The sequence below is a fragment of the Salvelinus namaycush genome, chromosome 22 (assembly GCF_016432855.1).
Source record: "Salvelinus namaycush isolate Seneca chromosome 22, SaNama_1.0, whole genome shotgun sequence".
Lineage (NCBI taxonomy): Eukaryota > Metazoa > Chordata > Actinopteri > Salmoniformes > Salmonidae > Salvelinus > Salvelinus namaycush.
In genome coordinates, this window is record NC_052328.1 from 21,185,692 (window position 1) to 21,204,040 (window position 18,349).

At 40.5% G+C, this 18,349-nt stretch overlaps 1 protein-coding gene across 1 annotated transcript in view; it reads left to right on the forward strand.

The window, feature by feature from the left end:
• LOC120017660 (SH3 and PX domain-containing protein 2A-like) overlaps window positions 1-18,349 on the forward strand; it is a 104,042-nt gene that overhangs the window by 73,237 nt on the left and 12,456 nt on the right. Inside the window, exons 8-11 of the mRNA XM_038960574.1 lie at window positions 7,197-7,310; window positions 15,762-15,879; window positions 16,011-16,372; window positions 16,470-16,519. Coding sequence (XP_038816502.1) covers window positions 7,197-7,310; window positions 15,762-15,879; window positions 16,011-16,372; window positions 16,470-16,519 — 644 coding nt within the window. The remainder of the gene's footprint in view (window positions 1-7,196; window positions 7,311-15,761; window positions 15,880-16,010; window positions 16,373-16,469; window positions 16,520-18,349) is intronic.

Consider the following 18,349-nt stretch of genomic DNA (forward strand, 5'->3'; position numbering starts at 1 on the left):
TTAGGTTGTCGAAACATTGTGTTGATATGACGAGCTAGGTTCCCAAAACACAAACTGTCCAGTTATGCTGACATTCAGCAGATGTTTGTATCAGGGTGCACAAAACTTTATTTTGATGTTGCTATAATGTTTACAGAACAGACTTTCTGATTTCTTTAAAGGTTCCCAGAAGATTTAATTAGGTTGTGGGAACAGTGTGGGTACATTACAAGAGAGAGGTTCCCAAAACACAAAATATGCTCAGTTGTGATGGCATTCATACAATGTTTAAGTTAAGTTGCACAGGACATTCCTATAATGTTGGCAGAACACCTGGTCTAAGTTTTTGAAGGTTCCCAGTACATTGAATTACGCTATGAGAGTTGTCTGGGATGTTGCAAGAATATTTTTGTGATATTCACATAGGTTTTTATTTTATTTTACCCTTATTTTACCAGTTAAAATGTTGCACAGAACATTTCCACAATGTTCCACAATTTCCAAATAAGTCAGTTTTTATGATGCTCATCACACATTTGTTTTAGGTTTAGCATACTACTCCTTTGATATTCAAGCAATATACATTTGCCCTGGTCTTGGAGGTTCTCAGAACATTTAGAAAATGTTATTATATTTCTTATCTACTATTACCGCAACATTCTCAGCATGCACATTTGTAGCCACTTAAAGCATAAGAAAGCAGATTGGATGACATCCCCATGATGTTTTTCTCCAGATTTAATGGCAATTCATATTTGAAGGTGATATAGAGATGCATGGCATTTTCTTCATAGCGCATTTGAACGGCATTTAATCATACAAAACACAACCATATTCTTTACACTACATGCAGTACATTGACATTCTGCACATGTAGGGTTTGAACCAGCAATGTTTGATTTCCATGTCCATTCTTTTATCATCTGCACCACCAGGGAAGAACTCTTACAGTGGCAAGAAAAAGTATGTGATTTCTGCATAAATTGGTCATAAAATTTGATCTGATCTTCATCTAAGTCACAAAAATAGACAAACATAGTGTGCTTAAACTAATAACAAAGACATTATTGTATTTTTCTTGTCTATGTTGATTACATCATTTAAACATTCACAGTGTAGGTTGGAAAAAGTATGTGAACCCCTAGGCTAATGACTTTTCCAAAACCTAATTGGAGTCAAGAGTCAGCTAACCTGGAATCCAATCAATGAGACGAGATTGGAGATGTTGGTTAGAGCTGCCTTGCCCTATAAAAAACACTCACAAAATTTGAGTTTGCTATTCACAAGAAGCATTGCCTGACGTGAACCATGCCTCGAACAAAAATATCTCAGAAGACCTAAGATTAAGAATTGTTGACTTGCATAAAGCTGGAAAGGGTTACAAAAGTATCTCTAAAAGCCTTGATGTTCATCAGTCCACGGTAAGACAAATTGTCTATAAATTGAGAAAGTTCAGCACTGTTGCTACTTTTCCTAGGAGTGGCCATCCTGCAAAGATGACTGCAAGAGCGCAGCACAGAATGCTCAATGAGGTTAAGAAGAATCCTAGAGTGTCAGCTAAAGACTTACAGAAATCTCTGGAACATGCTAACATCTCTGTTGACGAGTCTACGATACGGTAAACACTAAACAAGAATGGTGTTCATGGGAGGACACCACAGAAGAAGCCACTGCTGTCCAAAAAAAACATTGCTGCAAGTCTGAAGTTTGCAAAAGTGCACCTGGATGTTCCACAGCACTACTGACAAAATATTCTGTGGACAGATGAAACTACAGTTGAGTTGTTTGGAAGGAACACACAACACTATGTATGGAGAGAGAAAAAGGCACAGCACACCAACATCAAAACCTCATCCCATCTGTAATGTATGGTGGGGGGAGCATCATGGTTTGGGGCTGCTTTGCTGCCTCAGGGCCTGGACAGCTTGCTATCATCAACGGAAAAATGAATTCCCAAGTTAATCAAGACATTTTGCAGGTGAAATGTTAGGCTATCTGTCCACCAATTGAAGCTCAACAGAAGTTGGGTGACGCAACAGGACAACGACCCAAAACACAAAGTAAATCAACAACAGAAGAAAATACGCCATCTGGAGTGAGTCCTGACCTCAACCCGATTGAGATGCTGTGGCATGACCTCAAGAGCAGTTCACACCAGACATCCCAAGAATATTGCTGAACTGAAACAGTTTTGTAAAGATGAATGGTCCAAAATTCCTCTTGACCGTTGTGCAGGTCTGATCCGCAACTACAGAAAACGTTTGGTTGAGGTTATTGCTGCCAAAGGAGGGTCAACCAATTATTAAATCCAAGGGTTCACATACTTTTCCCACCCTGCATTGTGAATGTTTAGACGGTGTGTTCAATAAAGACATAAACGTATAACTGTTTCTGTGTTATTAGTTTAAGCAGACTGTCTAATTTTGTGACCTAGATGAAGATCAGATCAAATTTTATGACCAATTTATGCAGAAATCCAGTTATTTCCAAAGGGTTCACATACTTTTTCTTGCCACTGTACATCTTCTTTTTCCAGTATAGCCATGGCAGGATGGTCAATCAGGAATTCCATGCTTCCTTTTTTTTGCAATTTTTATTATATTTTACCAGGTAAGTTGACTGAACACATTCTCATTTACAGCAACCTGGGGAAAAGATAAATGAGCCAATAGGAAGCTGGGGATGATTAAGTGAACATGATGGTATGAGGACCAGGTTGTGACTTTAGCCGTAAAACCAGGGTTAACACCCTTATTTTTACAATAAATGCCATGGGATCTTCAGTGACCACAGTCAGGACACCCATTTAACATCCCACCTTAAAACTGCACCCTACACAGGGTAATGCCCCAATTACTGCCTGAGGGCTTTGGGATATTATTATAGCGTCGGGTTATTTATTTTTTCAGAGGAAAGAGTGCTTCCTACTGGCCCTCCAACACCACTTCCATCAGCATCTGGTCTCCCATCCAGGGACCAACCCTGCTTAGCTTCAGAGGTAAGCCAGCAGTGGGATGCAGGGTGGTATGCTGCTGATGTAATTAATCCAGGGAAATAATGTTAACTGGGTTATACACCATCACTTCACCCATCCTCTTTTATGCTGCATACTTCTGGGCCTACATTTACAAGGTATCCAGGACTGACTGCTGATCTAGGGTCACTTTTGCTTTTCAGATTATGTAAAATAAGTCTGGGGGGAACATATCAAGCATCTCAAAGTAGGAATTATATCGGGTGTGTTTTAAAAAAGTTGAACAGTACATTTTTACACAATGTCTACAATTTTGTAGAGTTTGTCTAAATTGTGCATTTATGACTGGATTAATACATCTGGATGAAATGAAGACAGCCTATCTTTTAGTAGATTATATCTGAGCCTCAATTTTTTTTTAAAGGTCTAAAGAAGATATGGAATTGAACCTGCAGTTTTCAGCTCTGCATTCACATCCTTAACTCTGCACCACCAAGGGATAGCTGTAGTGTTTATTTTAGTTGTCTAATATGGTCAATCAGGACACAACACAATTTCTGAGTTATTAAAATGTTCCCATCCTCTTCATGAGGTGTACTTGTAACACTGTATTTTATGACAAAATGTGTTCTGGGAACGTTCTTGCAACATCACGCAAATGTTTTATATAAATATTGTATAATCATCAGCACGACTGGACAGTTTGAGAACATTTGCCCGAAGCCTAACAAATGTTCTGGGAACTTTTACAGGACCAGTTTTGGTTTGCATGGACAATATTACTGCTACATTGTGGTACTACCTAGAAACCTAATACCTTTTGGGGAGTGTACTTTGGTGGTTGTTACAGATGTTGTGCACGACATTTTAGTAAATGTTAGGGGAATATTTCAAAAATATTTCATTTTAAACATAAAAAAACATTATTTTAATGTTTTTGGGATGTTATCTTAATGTTAGATAAAACCCTAACTAGAACTTAATGGGAATCTTAGCTAATGTTCTGGGAATGTTTCCGGTTTGCTGGATTGAGACACTTGACCACTGCCAACATGAGATACCCATGTGATAGTTATTGACGCTGGGTATTTGGCTCCTTGTTGCAGATATAGCAGAAGAAAAAATGTATTTCTAGAACAGTATACTGGACAAGCTTCCAACCGTGCCTTATACAAGTGGAAGCAAAACGGCTGTATTTTAAAGGCTCCGGTCCTAAGTACTGTAGACAAGATTTTATTTATTTTAGCTCTCAGTTCTCCGTTTAATTTATTGGCACAGGATTTGTATGAAGCCACAGCTTTGGTGTAAAGACCGAACACATTACATGGCTTGTTAGGGCCTTGAGCCTTTGCCAATGTGGGGGCGCAGGGCCAGATCTAAACAGCCTTCTAGTCTCTGGACCCACACAAAGTCAATGTAAAGTACATTTAACAGCTGCTGCAGCATGTGTGATTGAATTGGTAAATTCAAATTAAACAACTCACCCATGTATATAGATTGAATAGGTGATATTCTAGGTTGGCAAATAACATCTTTGTTGTTAATCTATCTTAATACCACTCTGTTCAATTGTTTTGGATCCCTCTTCATCAAACTAACAGCTTGTAAGTTCTGCACATTATCCGGCAATTCCCTGTTTTAAATCAATATTCAACCTAGCCCCAGGCTCTGTCAGGGTTTCCCAACTGGCGGCCCGCAGGCCGATTTTGGCCCGCGCATGGTTTTATTTGGCCCTCAAAGTTTTCTGAGCAAGTTTATTTGGGGGGACATAACAGACTAAAAACACCAGGAAATCAGCACCAAGTGATTTTAATTTAAGGAATCTGTTCTCAAGTATTCCCACACAAAATAGAGAGACACTTGATCGTATACAAATGAAAGCAAGGTTTGAAATTATTATGTTTTAGTCAAACATATCTGTTTGGGCTTCTTGCGGTCAATTTGCAGTCTACAAATGATTTGTAATTATTCATAATTATCCCTGCTCTATGTCCTTGAAGCACTGCAACTGTTGCCTGTCAACTTGTTTCATTGAATGTGGCAAAGACATTAAACCGCTTGTAGTGTAGCAAAGTGTTATAGTGCAGTCCTCTTCCTCTAAATGACCCTGGCTCGCATCATCATCATCAACTCATGGTTAACCCTGATACCTATAATTTCTGTCTGTCTGTTATCGAATACCCCTGATTGGACGATATAAAATTGCATAATAGATCTTAAACATTATGTTCCATGATTGGTTTGGGTGAGGACTGTCCCATAGACTTGAATGTCTACTGTACTGTACTGTACCTCAGCGTTCTGTTTACATTTGTAAAGTGCAGTGTTTTGTGATATATCACATAGGTTAATAGCTAACGCAGCTGGCATAAAAGAAACATCTGAGTGGAGTCCCCACATCCGGTTTTCAGGGGAAACGGAACTAGGTTGAAAATACTGTGTCTTCCAGTTTCTTCCAACTCCGCATAGGCTACATAGCTATTGACATAACTTTAGCTTACATAGCTCTAATACATATTGTTAGGCAAGTAAGTATTTACATTTCACAGCATTGCTCCACAAGACAGTCAGTGAACTCCTAGAGGTTGGAGAAGCCGTGAATGTTCCATGGAACCCTCCAGTCTTCTTTATGAGGGTTGTGAAGAGCTGTCAGCCATCTTGGATTCTGGTTACCACAACAAATAGAGCATTCGTGGAGCGCCACATCACAGGGGAGGTTTAACGAGGGTGTTTTGTCACTTCACTCTCCTGCGGTGAACAGCCATGACCTCTCCAGAGCAAAGCGACAGAGAAATGGTATTGATTAGCCTACGTGGCAGCAGCGCTGGGGTTCGTGCAAAAGAGTTAATAGCGATCAAGGTTACTGGCTGTAGCCAGTCAGGCACTGAAAAAAATGGTCTATGTATTGTTTCACATCCACTCTGTGAGTGACCATATGACTCAGAAATGGACCCAAACATGCGTGACTCACAAGGCCCTGGAACTTAAATCTCACTGTTCATTTTAATACATAATTTATTTCCATGCACTAAGAACATCAATATTTTCTTACATTATTTGTTCGATGAAGCTGTCCTGTGTATGCTCAATACTGTACCTTTCACTCAGACCTTTGTCTGGTATCCAACTGACTGAGTAATTCAGTCATATCCCAAGGAAATAAATAAAATCAAGCAAGACGTTGAGTGTTTTGCCAGTAACGTCCCACCCATTTAAATTATGATTGATGTTGATGAAAGTCAGGGCTAACAAGGCCAAATCAGGATTTATGTCGTCACAAAGACATCCCAAACCAGATGTGATGTTGTTGGGCTTGGGGATAGAGACTATAAAGTACACAGTGAGCTAACATTAATAATATGCATGTCAATCTCTCCTGGCTCAAAGTAGAGGAGAGATTAACTTGAGCACTACTTGTATTTGTGAGAAGTATTGACATGCACCAAGCTGTCTGTTTAAACTACTAGTACACAGCTCAGACACCCATGCATACCTCAAAAGACATGACACCAGAGTTCCCTTCACAGTCCCCAAGTCTAGAAAAGACTATGGGAGGCGCACAGTACTAAATACTACATTGAACTCTATTCCACATCAAGCAACTGATGCAAGCTGTAAAATCAGATAAAAAACCCCGGATAAATACACCTTATGGAACAGCAGGGACTGTGAAGAGACACACACACACAGGCACAGACACACAAGTACACACCCACACATGATAACATACTGTAGGCACTATACACACACGTACACATGGATTTTGTGTTGATCGGGAGTCCCATAGGGCGGCGCACAATTGGCCCAGGGTCGTCCGGGTTAGTGGAGGGTTTGGCCGGGTGGGTAGGCCGTCATTGTAAATAAGAATTTGTTCTTAACTGTCTTGCCTAGTTATATAAAGGTAAAAATATATAAATTGAATCAGGGTCTATAAACTAGAACAGACATTTTTCTTGAAATGGAGGAGGAACACTCCTCTAAAGTCCTTTATCAGATTATTTTATAAACCGTACTGAAAGATGCTGTGCTAGTCATGTTGAACGAACATCCTACAAAATCTGTCTCGTTTAAGGCAAGTCCCAACGGTAATTGATTTAATCCTAAATAATTGTTCTATAATTGGAATTTTCAGGGTAGGTGTCTATTCCAATAGGCAATGAATAACCAGTAATTTACCAGGTACTGTATGATCACTTTTTACCTTACAGTACCTCCATTGACCTCCCTCTCTCTGTGCCCCTAGGCTGGTGGTTTGTCAGTACAGCGGAAGAGCAGGGCTGGGTCCCTGCCACCTACCTGAACACCCACAGCAACACACGAGATGAACTGGAGCTGGGCGCCTCCAAGTCCGGGGAAGGTAAGAGCTCCACACCACTTTGAATACAGGAAGAAAGCTTGTACAATACATCTACTATTCAAGCTGCACCACAATACCGACCATGTTAGCCTTCGTCACTTCCAGCAACATGGTGACATTTAGGGACCTACAACCTCCCCTCACCCATCTCTAAAAGGGTACAGTAGTCTGACTCCCACCCCCGACCCACCGCCGACTGACGCTCACGTCCCTCATCCAGTGAGAACACCCTTCTCTGTGCTGTTATCCACTATAAGCACCCCTGAACAAGCTCCAGATTCAGCCCTGAGTAAATAGGCTGGAGAAGGATTGCCAGGGCCTAAGCCACAACTCTGGGCTGAGGTGCACTGAGTGACGTACTGTACTCTACAGTAGCAGTGTAGAAATTCTATACTAAAAAGAGGTTACCTCCTTGGAGTTTTGGACGGTGAACGAATGAAAGAGGTGCATGTTTGATTCACTGTAGGGATTGAGCTGTGAGGAAGATGTTTATGTGAGTCTTTTGCTAGTAAAGTCATGTCTGATGTTAATTATTCCGGGCCCTGAGATAAATTCATACAGACTGATCAGTGCCTAGCATTTTCACTCTCCACTCTCTCACGGACAAGTGCAAATCATTATTTTACAGTAGGCAACTTTAAAGATGGAAATCATTTACTTGCATCTTACTGTTCCAAGCAAACATTCAGATTTTCCAGCACTCTGGCAAAACAAGCATTTACTGTAACGAGTGTCGACTCCAAAACACTGTGACCCACATTCCTAGGACCGGCGTTATGGGCGGGCCTTAGGGGGCCTGGCTCGCCCTACCGTACCTTCTTGCCCTTCCCAATAAAATATATAAATATTGATAATTTATTTGACCGAGATGCTCGCCGACAGAAAGACACATAATTTTCTGATAAAGCATCCGAGCGAGCGAAATAGCACCCTTCTGTCTCAGTATTTGTAGCCCATGTATCTTATGCTGTCTGTCTAAAAGGACTGTGGCATGTCATACTGTTTTTCGCCCGCCGGTATCAGATACATGGGCTATTTATAGTAAAGCAGTGGGGCGTTGTTTCACTCACTTAGATGCTTTCTCCAGGGACATAGTTTCAGCCACTTTTAAGGAAAGTTGGCGAGTGCACTGTTTTGATTGTGGAATTATTTTGGACGAAGGTAACCTACTTTTTGAAGTGATTTGTTTGACAATCAAATGAAAACATCATGACTGGTTGTGTTCATGCCACATTGAAAGGTAATACATTTTTACAGTTAAATTACATATCTTTAGTATAAAACCCATACCAAAATAAAAACGTGCCTCCCTATGGAAATCAAATGCCCGTCCAACTGATTCGTTCTGGCGCCAGCCCTGTACATCCCCCCTGGCACTGTAGATCTTTTGACTGGAGGAGAGAGGAGATGGCATACAGCACATAATGTAGTGAATTAGCCTCTTTAGTCCAATAGTTACAAAGTATTCTCAATGGGCTTCTTTCTCCCAAGGCATGCATCCAAAATGCATATCCATTCCTTATAAAAAATTTAACATTTTTAAAGAAGGAATTAATCTCTCTGTTAGTGAGACAGCTTTCTGGATTTTCACATTTACACGAACCCCACAACTGTGCCCCCACACAGACACACACACACACACACACACACACACACACACACACACACACACACACACACACACACACACACACACACACACACACACACACACACACACACACACACACATAGCAGACGCTGCCAGAGCGGTCAGGGGACAATCTGTCAGTGTAATTAGCGTTTATGTGTCTAATCAGTCATGGGAATACCTCAGGATCCATAAACTCTCTCTGTCAGCCCTGTGGATTGTGCTCCATAGCACTCTGTAAGACACTTTCATTGAGATGGGGCTCTTGTGGCGAACAGGACTTGGAACACATTATATGGCTTCAGCTGAAGATGTTGACGTTTGGACTGGAGGATATGACAGTGTAAATGGGGAATTTCTTCCTCATTGGAGAAAGACTATCACATTAATGAGAAACACTTGGATATGTTCCTACTTGGGGTGGTCATATTTCATCATTTGTTTTTATTCTGTAATACCTATGATAGGCCTTCTCAGATTGACTCATCCAATATAATGGTTATCAATCTGTCTTCTGACATTAGTGTTCTGGAGGAGTATGTGGGTCAGTTGTTGTATATTTTTGAGCAGGTACTTCGAAAAATGTGTAATTTAAGTTTTTCAGCTCCCTGAGTACGTACCTCTCAATTTTTGCCTGAAATCTCAACTTCATGCTAAACGTTGAGATTAGTGCTCTGGTTTAGTGATGGAAATCTTTTCCTTGAACTAGATAATTATATAAGCCTTGCCGTTTATAGTGTTGGAATGTGACAAAAGATCCCTCCGAAGCTCCTAATCATTCCCGTCTCCTGCATTTAACTAACAAAAACCCTCAACAATTATAGACCTGTTGTGGCTGCTGCCAAAGCAATTCAGCTGGTCTATTAGTTACATACTATTCCCAAGCAGCAATGTGTTCCCCAGATGCTCCTGCAGGACAGGATGGGAAAACCATGCTAACAATCCTCGCTAATTACCAGCCACAGAGAAGATGTCCATGGCTTACATTTCCTGTGTAACATTCATTCACCCCCATCACTGTCCAGTCCTTCCATTGCAATGTGGTGTTTTTGTTTCCATGTTTGCCATGTGACTAACTAATAACAGAGTTGAATCCATGTCGTTTGTGATATATGTGCCTGCCTTTTATGTCTCTGTCCCCACTTGTGTGTGTTTGTGTCTGGTCACCATGTGCGTGGTTCAGTCACTAAACGACGTAAGGCCCATCTGAAGAGGCTGGACCGGAGATGGACCCTGGGGGGAATGGTCAGCAGGCAGCAGAGCCGAGGTGATCTGAGACAGGGTGCCCACCTCCTCATCTTCCTTCACCCCTCATCCCTCTATCCTCTGACCCCTCACCTGTCCTCTTCTCCTGTCCCCATTGTACCTTGTCCTGTCTTCTCTCATACCTGATTAGGGTTGCAAAGCTACCTGTAATTCACCAAAGTTTACAGAATCTTCAAGTAATCTATGGCAATCTATGGTCATTTAGATAATTTATACTTGAGTTTCTAGTGGATATACCACATGGTTAAAGAGAAAATAGCCTAATTAAATTTAAAAAAAAGCATCTAATCAATAATGGCATTATTTCAATTCATTCTTCCAACTATTTACTTTTTTTCACAACTTCCACCAGTTTGGCACCATAACATTTACAACAAAGACATATTTACATGGTAAAATCCATAAAAGTGTGTCATATTTCATGCTGAAACCCTCATATTAAACACCAATGGTATTCACTAAGTTGATGGTTTATATTTAGGATAATGTTTTACGGCTTTGTCATTCTATTATTATTATTTATTTATTTTTTAAATCATTTTACAGACACCTGTGATAATCTGACGTACCCAAAAGGGCCACTAGATCTTGTGATAAATTACATAAAATCCTTGAAAGTTACCTGGTAGTTTACTGATAAACTTCTAAAGTTTCTAGTAAAATACCCTCGCTTTGCCACCCTACAACTGATGCCTAATGTATTGTCTTGTCATATGCTGTCTGCTACACCGTCATGACCCACACCCAATAATCACTAACATCGTTATTATCCAGCTAATTAACAGTCCAGCCATGTCATTACCATGCTAAACAGGTTTTCACATCCACAGTGGTAGCTTGCAACAGTTACAGATTTGACCTTATGCAGAAGATAAACTTACAAAAAAATGTACCATCTTGTTGTTTCAAGACTACTACATTCAAGTGTAGAAACTGAGTAGTTTCTGCACTTGAATGTAGTAGTCTTGAAATCAATGATGAAGTCAGCAACTTATATTTCAGTGTTGGAAATTGAGTGAAATTATATTACAGTATATAATAAGATTGCCTCATGTAAGCAGTTCATTTTAATTCACCACTATGTGCAACTCTAATCTTTTCTGAATTACAGCTATAGATATAGCTACACAACTATCTAAAAGTCATAGCATAATTGACTTTGGTAGGCCGCATAAAATATTTTGCCACTTTGTTTGGCTTTTTACAAGCAAATTAAACATGAACACATACAGTGCATTCGGAAAGTATTCAGACCCCTTGACTTTTTAAACATTTTGTTACGTTACAACCTTATTCTTAAATGGATAAAATCGTTTTTTCCCACATCAATCTACACACAATACCCCGTAATGACAACGCAAAAACATTTTTTTTTTTTTTTTTTTGTAAAAAATGTAAACATTTATAAAGGAAATATGACATTTACATAAGTATTCAGACCCTTTACTCAGTAGTTTGTTGAAGCACCTTTGGCAGCGATTATAGCCTCGAGTCTTCTTGGGTATGACGCTACAAGCTTGGCACACCTGTATTTGGGGAGTTTCTCCCATTCTTCTCTGCAGAGTCTTTCAAGCTCTGTCAGGTTGGATGGGGAGCGTCGCTGCACAGCTACTTTCAGGTCTCTCCAGAGATGTTCGATTGGTTTCAAGTCCGGGCTCTGGCTGGGCCACTCGAAGACATTCAGAGACTTGTCCCAAAGCCACTCCTGTGTTGTCTTGGCTGTGTGTTTAGGGTCATTGTCCTGTTAAAAGGTGAACCTTCGCCCCAGTCTGAGGTCCTGAGTGCTCAAGGATCTCTCTGTGCTTTGCTCCATTCATCTTTCTCTCTATCCTGACTAGTCTTCCAGTCCCTGCCGCTGAAAAACATCCACACAGAATTTATTTTAATTTTTTTATTTAACCTGATGCTGCCACCTCCATGCTTCAACGTAGGGATGGTGCCAGGTTTCCTCCAGACGTGGCGCTTGGCATTCAGGCCAAAGAGTTCAATATTGGTTTCATCAGACCAGAGAATCTTATTTCTCATGGTCTGAGAGTCTTTAGGTGCCTTTTGGCAAACTCCAAGTGGGCTGTCATGTGCCTTTTACTGAGGAGTGGCCTCCGTCTGGCCACTCTACCATAAGTGGGGACCAATGCTACAGAAATGTTTTGGTATCCTTCCCCAGATCTGTGCCTCGACACAGTCCTGTCTCGGAGCTCTACGGACAATTCTTTCGACCTCATGGCATGGTTTTTGCTCTGACATGCACTGTCAACTGTGGGACCTTACATAGACAGGTGTGTGCCTTTCCAAATCATGTCCAATCAATTGAATTTGCCACAGGTGGACTCCAATCAAGTTGTAGAAACATCTCAAGGATGATCAATGGAAACAGGATGTACCTGAGCTCAATTTCAAGTCTCATAGCAAAGGGTCTGAATACTTATGTAAATAAGGTATTTTTGTTTTTTATTTGTAATAAATTTGCAAAGATTTCTAAAAACCTGTTTTTGCTTTGTCATTATGGGGTATTGTGTGTAGATTGATGAGGGGAAAAAATATTTGATCCATTTTAGAATAAGAGTATAACGTAACAAAATGTGAAAAAGTCAAGAGGTCTGAATTCTTTCAAAATACACTGTGTGTACTTTTCAAAAGGAGTTAAAAAGACAGACGTTTATCAACTGGAGGTGTTAAGAGCGAGCAGGTCTCCCGATGGACCAGGCCAGTAAAGAGTTTTATTCATCTTTCGGAGAAAGTGTGAAACGTGTTTGTGCTTGCACACATTAGCCTTGCCTCGAGCCAGGTTTTTTTGACAGGGGATGCAGTTGGATTGCTGACAGCGGAGTAAGGATAAGCTATTTGAGTCCAGCCCAAGGTTTGTGCTTGGCAACAGTGTCCACAGTGCACACAAAAAATGTACGGCCTCTGGAGTAAAAAGAGATTTTTCCACTGCAGGAACTAAATCTCGCATGTAAAAAAAGAAAAAAAGAAAAGAAAAAGAAGCTGAAATAGCGCTGACTGCAGGAAAATAATGTATAAAAGTTATGCAAGCGATGCATGTTGTGGTTAACATAATATCTGATTCAGAGATTCCCCCCTGCTGGTGAATGTGAGATCAGGAAGGTTGAACAGGGTTGCCCCTGTACAGACAGCCCTACCAGACCTTAAACAGAGAGACCGGAGGTCCCATAGGTCAGTGCAGAGGAAAACAAAGCATACAGGAAGTGGCATTTTCGGTTCTATTTACACGGCTGTACATGAGCCTATTTCTTTGAAAGTAATAGGAATTTTAACTATATCCTTATTCAGTTCTTTTAAATCCCTGAGTGAGACTCAACATGGGCAGAGGAAAGGAGACAGATATCAGATAGGAATCCAGTGATTCCAGAGGTATTCAAATGGTCTTGGCATGCAGATAGGATATCCCCTCTTCTCTCTTTACTCTGCTGGGCAACATTCCTTCCTTCTGCCTGTGTTTTACGGTGTGATAAGATGAGACCTCTGGTCTGTAATGACAGGAAGTACTGTCACTGAGCGTGCCCTCTGGCCTTTTGGGAAGTTACAAATCAAGATGGCGTCTCTGTTCTCTATCATCAGCCGAGTTTACAGAGGCTGACCGTCACCATGCCATTAGTCCACTCTGTCGTTGCCCACTGGACACAGTCATCAATTCAGCGTCTATTCCACGTTGGTTTAACGTAATGTATTTGAAATGACGTGGAAACAACTTTGATTCAACCAGTGTATGCCCACTGGGTTAGAACTGTTTTCCTCATTTCAAAAGACTAGTGTTTGTGAGTTTATTTTGCCCCATATTTACACCGAATAATCAACTATCATGACATCAAGTCAAGGTAATTGTCAGTTGCTGCAGGAAGGCATTTTCAGTATGAAGTGATTGACTTCATATTATTCATTTGATTATTTTTTACCTTTATTTAACTAGGCATTTAATTAGTGTCCCTGATTCTTGGAAGCCTTTGATAGTAAAATGCTGGATATCTTTGTGGATCTGACAGAATCAATCACATCAGAACTACACCCAGAGACATATCATTAAGTCAACAGACTTCTATATTATGTGGCCTAGATACAGTACCTTCAGAAAGTATTCACACCCCTTGAGTTTTCCTAGATATGTCTTGATTTAATTTCACTTCCTCTGAGATGTTTATACCATTGTTAGAGTAGGGAGACCGGGGTTGGTTGTCTCACAGGTTGGTTGTCACAGTGCTTATTACTCAAAATCCATTGGGTGCTGTGTTAATTTCAGGAGAGGTCATCCGTGTGGTCAATTCAGGTCAGGATCACTAAACATTGAGGTGAGAGGAACACTTTTCATTGGTGAAAGTAAATATTCAAATGCTTGTTATTTCTTTAATTAATAGTTAATTAAGGAATATTATCCATACTTTGTAACTTTAATTGAATTCAGTAGAGTACATTAGAGCAAGTACTGTACAGTTGAGTTTATTTCAGTAGAGTAGCGTACAGTATATAAGATTACAGTGCAGTACAGTAGAACAAAGTAGAGTACAGTTGAGTTTATTTTAGTAGAGTACCGTAGGATATAATACAGTACATCACTGTACTCTACCTTACTGTGCTGTACTCTAAATGTCTGTTCTGTACCGAACTATAGTCTACTTTACCTTTCTTTACTTTACTGTACTGTATCCTACTGTACTGTACTCTACTGTATACTCTTCTGTCCAAACTTGTGAAACTCTATGATTGGTTCAGATTTGGTCCAATCTGGGCCTACTTGTCAAAACTGTGAGTCATGTGATTCCGACTGAGAGTCAGCAACATTCACACACACACATTCACACACACAAACACACACACACACTTTTTTCAAACTGTTCCTGTTTGAAAAAACATTCCTTGTTTTCAACAAAAAATGTATTTAACACAAATGTTTACAGCTTTACTTTTTTCATCTTCATTAAAATATTTAATTTTCATCCAAATATCAGATGGTTACTGTTTTGTTAAGCATTGATATTACAATTTGAGTGGAGTAAGAACTACAATGTCAAAGCAAATACTCAATTATGTTGAATTTATTTGAATGTATTTATTTGTATTATTTTAGAAATACTGTTCAATAAATAAAGGCTTCACTTTTTCTAAAACTTTGTAAATTGGCTCAATTGTTGCTGAAAAACAAATTGCAAACACTGTGACAACCAACCCCATACTGTGTGACAACCAACCCCATACTGTGTGACAACCAACCCCGGGATGGGGCCGGGTGTCACAAGTGGACAGCGTGTGTTGAATGGCTTATAATTCCATGTTGGAATACGTTATGAGGATTAAAATGGTCCCCATTTCAACTCAAGACCTTAGTCTCTCCTAATATTGAAAATGGTCTTGTAAGATATACTGGTCCTGAGAAATACACTTATTGATAAAAAGTGACAATCAACCCCGGTCTCCCCTACCTCCTATAAAATGTTGACATATTTTAAATTTGTTTGAGTAATGTTTTGTTATTGAAGCAGTGTAGTAAGTATGAAACTGACGTGAGTCTCTTGTGTTCCCACGCCCTCTCTGTGGCCCGCCAGAGGAGAAGTATATGACGGTTCAGCCATACACCAGCGAGGGGAAGGATGAGATCGCCTTTGAGAAAGGAGTCATTGTGGAGGTCATCCAGAAGAACCTGGAGGGCTGGTGGTTCATCAGGTAAGGCCATGATTTGTGCTCCAACCACAATATAAACTGTTGCCTGTTTATGCTGTCTCTTGATTATGGTTATTCTCACTCATGATCACCTCCTCTCTTCCCTTTACCTCCATCCTCAACTCTATCCTCAGGTACCAGGATAAGGAGGGATGGGCCCCGGCCTCCTACCTGAAGAAGGTGAAGGAGGATTTCTCTCCCCGTAGTAGTAATAAGAAGAACCCCTTAACTGGCCCTGTGGAGATAATCGGCAACATCATGGAGATCAGCAACCTGCTCAACAAAAAGGCCCTGAGTGAGAAGGATGTGCAGACAGACAGCCAGTCAGAGGACACCCCCCTGACCACCCTCTCCCTGGCCAAGAGGCAGATCAGCCTGCCCATACCCTGCTCTAGCTCGGACTTCAGCCCTGGTGCCGCCCTGGTGGACGGAAAGGGCAAAGCAGAACCGGCCTCTCCAGCCATAGGCCGCATCACTCCTCACAGAATAGAGATTGGTGAGTTGTCATTCAGAGACGGAATTGGAAGGCATAGCGTTTGTTAAACTAATACACTCACAGAATTTAAACCACAATCTCATTTTCTTCTATCTAGGCTCCCCGATCCTCAGACAAAAGCCACCTCCTCGAAGAGATGCAACTCTGGTCAGTATGAAAAAAAAATTACAGTTGAAGTCGGAAGTTTACATACACCTTAGCCAAATACATTTAAACTCAGTTTTTCACAATTCCTGACACCACTTTATTTTAAGAATGTGAAATGTAAGAATAATAGTAGAGAATGATTTATTTCAGCTTTTATTTATTTCATCACATTCCCAGTGGGTCAGAAGTTTACATACACTCAATTAGTATTTGGTAGCATTGCCTTTAAATTGTTTAACTTGGGTCAAACGTTTTGGTAGCCTTCCACAATCTTCCCACAGTAAGTTGGGTGAATTTTGGCCCATTCCTCCTGACAGACAGAGCTGGTGTAACTGAGTCAGGTTTGTAGGCCTCCTTGCTCGCACATGCTTTTTCAGTTCTGCCCACACTCCAATACCTTGACTTTGTTGTCCTTAAGCCATTTTGCCACAACTTTGGAAGTATGCTTGGGGTCATTGTCCATTTGGAAGACCCATTTGCGACCAAGCTTTAACTTCCTGACTGATGTCTTGAGATGTTGCTTCAATATATCCACATCATTTTCCTCCTCATGACGCCATCTATTTTGTGATGTGCACCAGTCCCTACTGCAGCAAAGCACCCCCACAGCATGATTCTGCCACCCCCGTGCTTCACGGTTGGGATGGTGTTCTTCGGCTTGCAAGCCTCCTCCTTTTTCCTCCAAACATAACGATGGTCATCATAGCCAAACAGTTCTATTTTTGTTTCGTCAGACCAGAGGACATTTCTCCAAAAAGTACGATCTTTGTCCCCATGTGCAGTTGCAAACCGTAGTCTGGCTTTTTTTATGGCGGTTTTGGAGCAATGCTTCTTCCTTGCTGAGCGGCCTTTCAGGTTATTTCGATATAGGACTCATTTTACTGTGGATATAGATACTTTTCTACCTGTTTCCTCCAGCATCTTCACAAGGTCCTTTGCTGTTGTTCTGGGATTGATTTTCACTTTTCGCACCAAAGTACGTTCATCTCTCGGAGACAGAACGCGTCTCCTTCCTGAGCGGTATGACGGCTGCGTGATCCCATGGTGTTTATACTTGCGTACTATTGTTTGTACAGATGAACGTGGTACCTTCAGGTGTTTGGAAATTGTTCCCAAGGATGAACCAGACTTGTGGAGGTCTATAATATTTTTGTGAGGTCTTGGCTGATTTCTTTTGATTTTCCCATGATGTCAAGCAAAGAGGCACTGAGTTTGAAGGAAGGCCTTGAAATACATTCACAGGTACACCTCCAATTGACTCAAATGATGTCAATTAACCTATCAGACGCTTCTAAAGCCATGACATCATTTTCTGTTTAAAGGCACAGTCAACTTAGTGTATGTAAACTTCTGACCCACTGGAATTGTGATACAGTGAGTTATAAGTGAAATAATCTGTCTGTGAAAAATTGTTGGAAAAATTACTTGTGTCATGAACAATGTAGATGTCCTAACTGACTTGCCAAAACTATAGTTTGTTAACAAGAAATTTCTGGAGTGGTTGAAAAACAAGTTTTAATGACTCCAACCTAAGTGTATGTAAACGTCCGACTTCAACTGTACTTAGCTTAAGTTGGAAGTTGGACTGCATGGCCAATTGTTATTGTTTCCTTTCTACACTAGAACCGCCAAAGGCCAACGCCCACTGACTTTTGATTTTATAAAAAAATTATAAATAATGACCCCCCAAAAATGCAACATCCTGCTCCTTCCCTGACTTTCCCAAAATGTTTGTATATATTTTACATTGCTGATTTGTCCGATAAAAAAAAAAAAAAAACACAAATACAAAAGTATTAAGAGCCTTTTTAACTGTTTTTCTTACACACC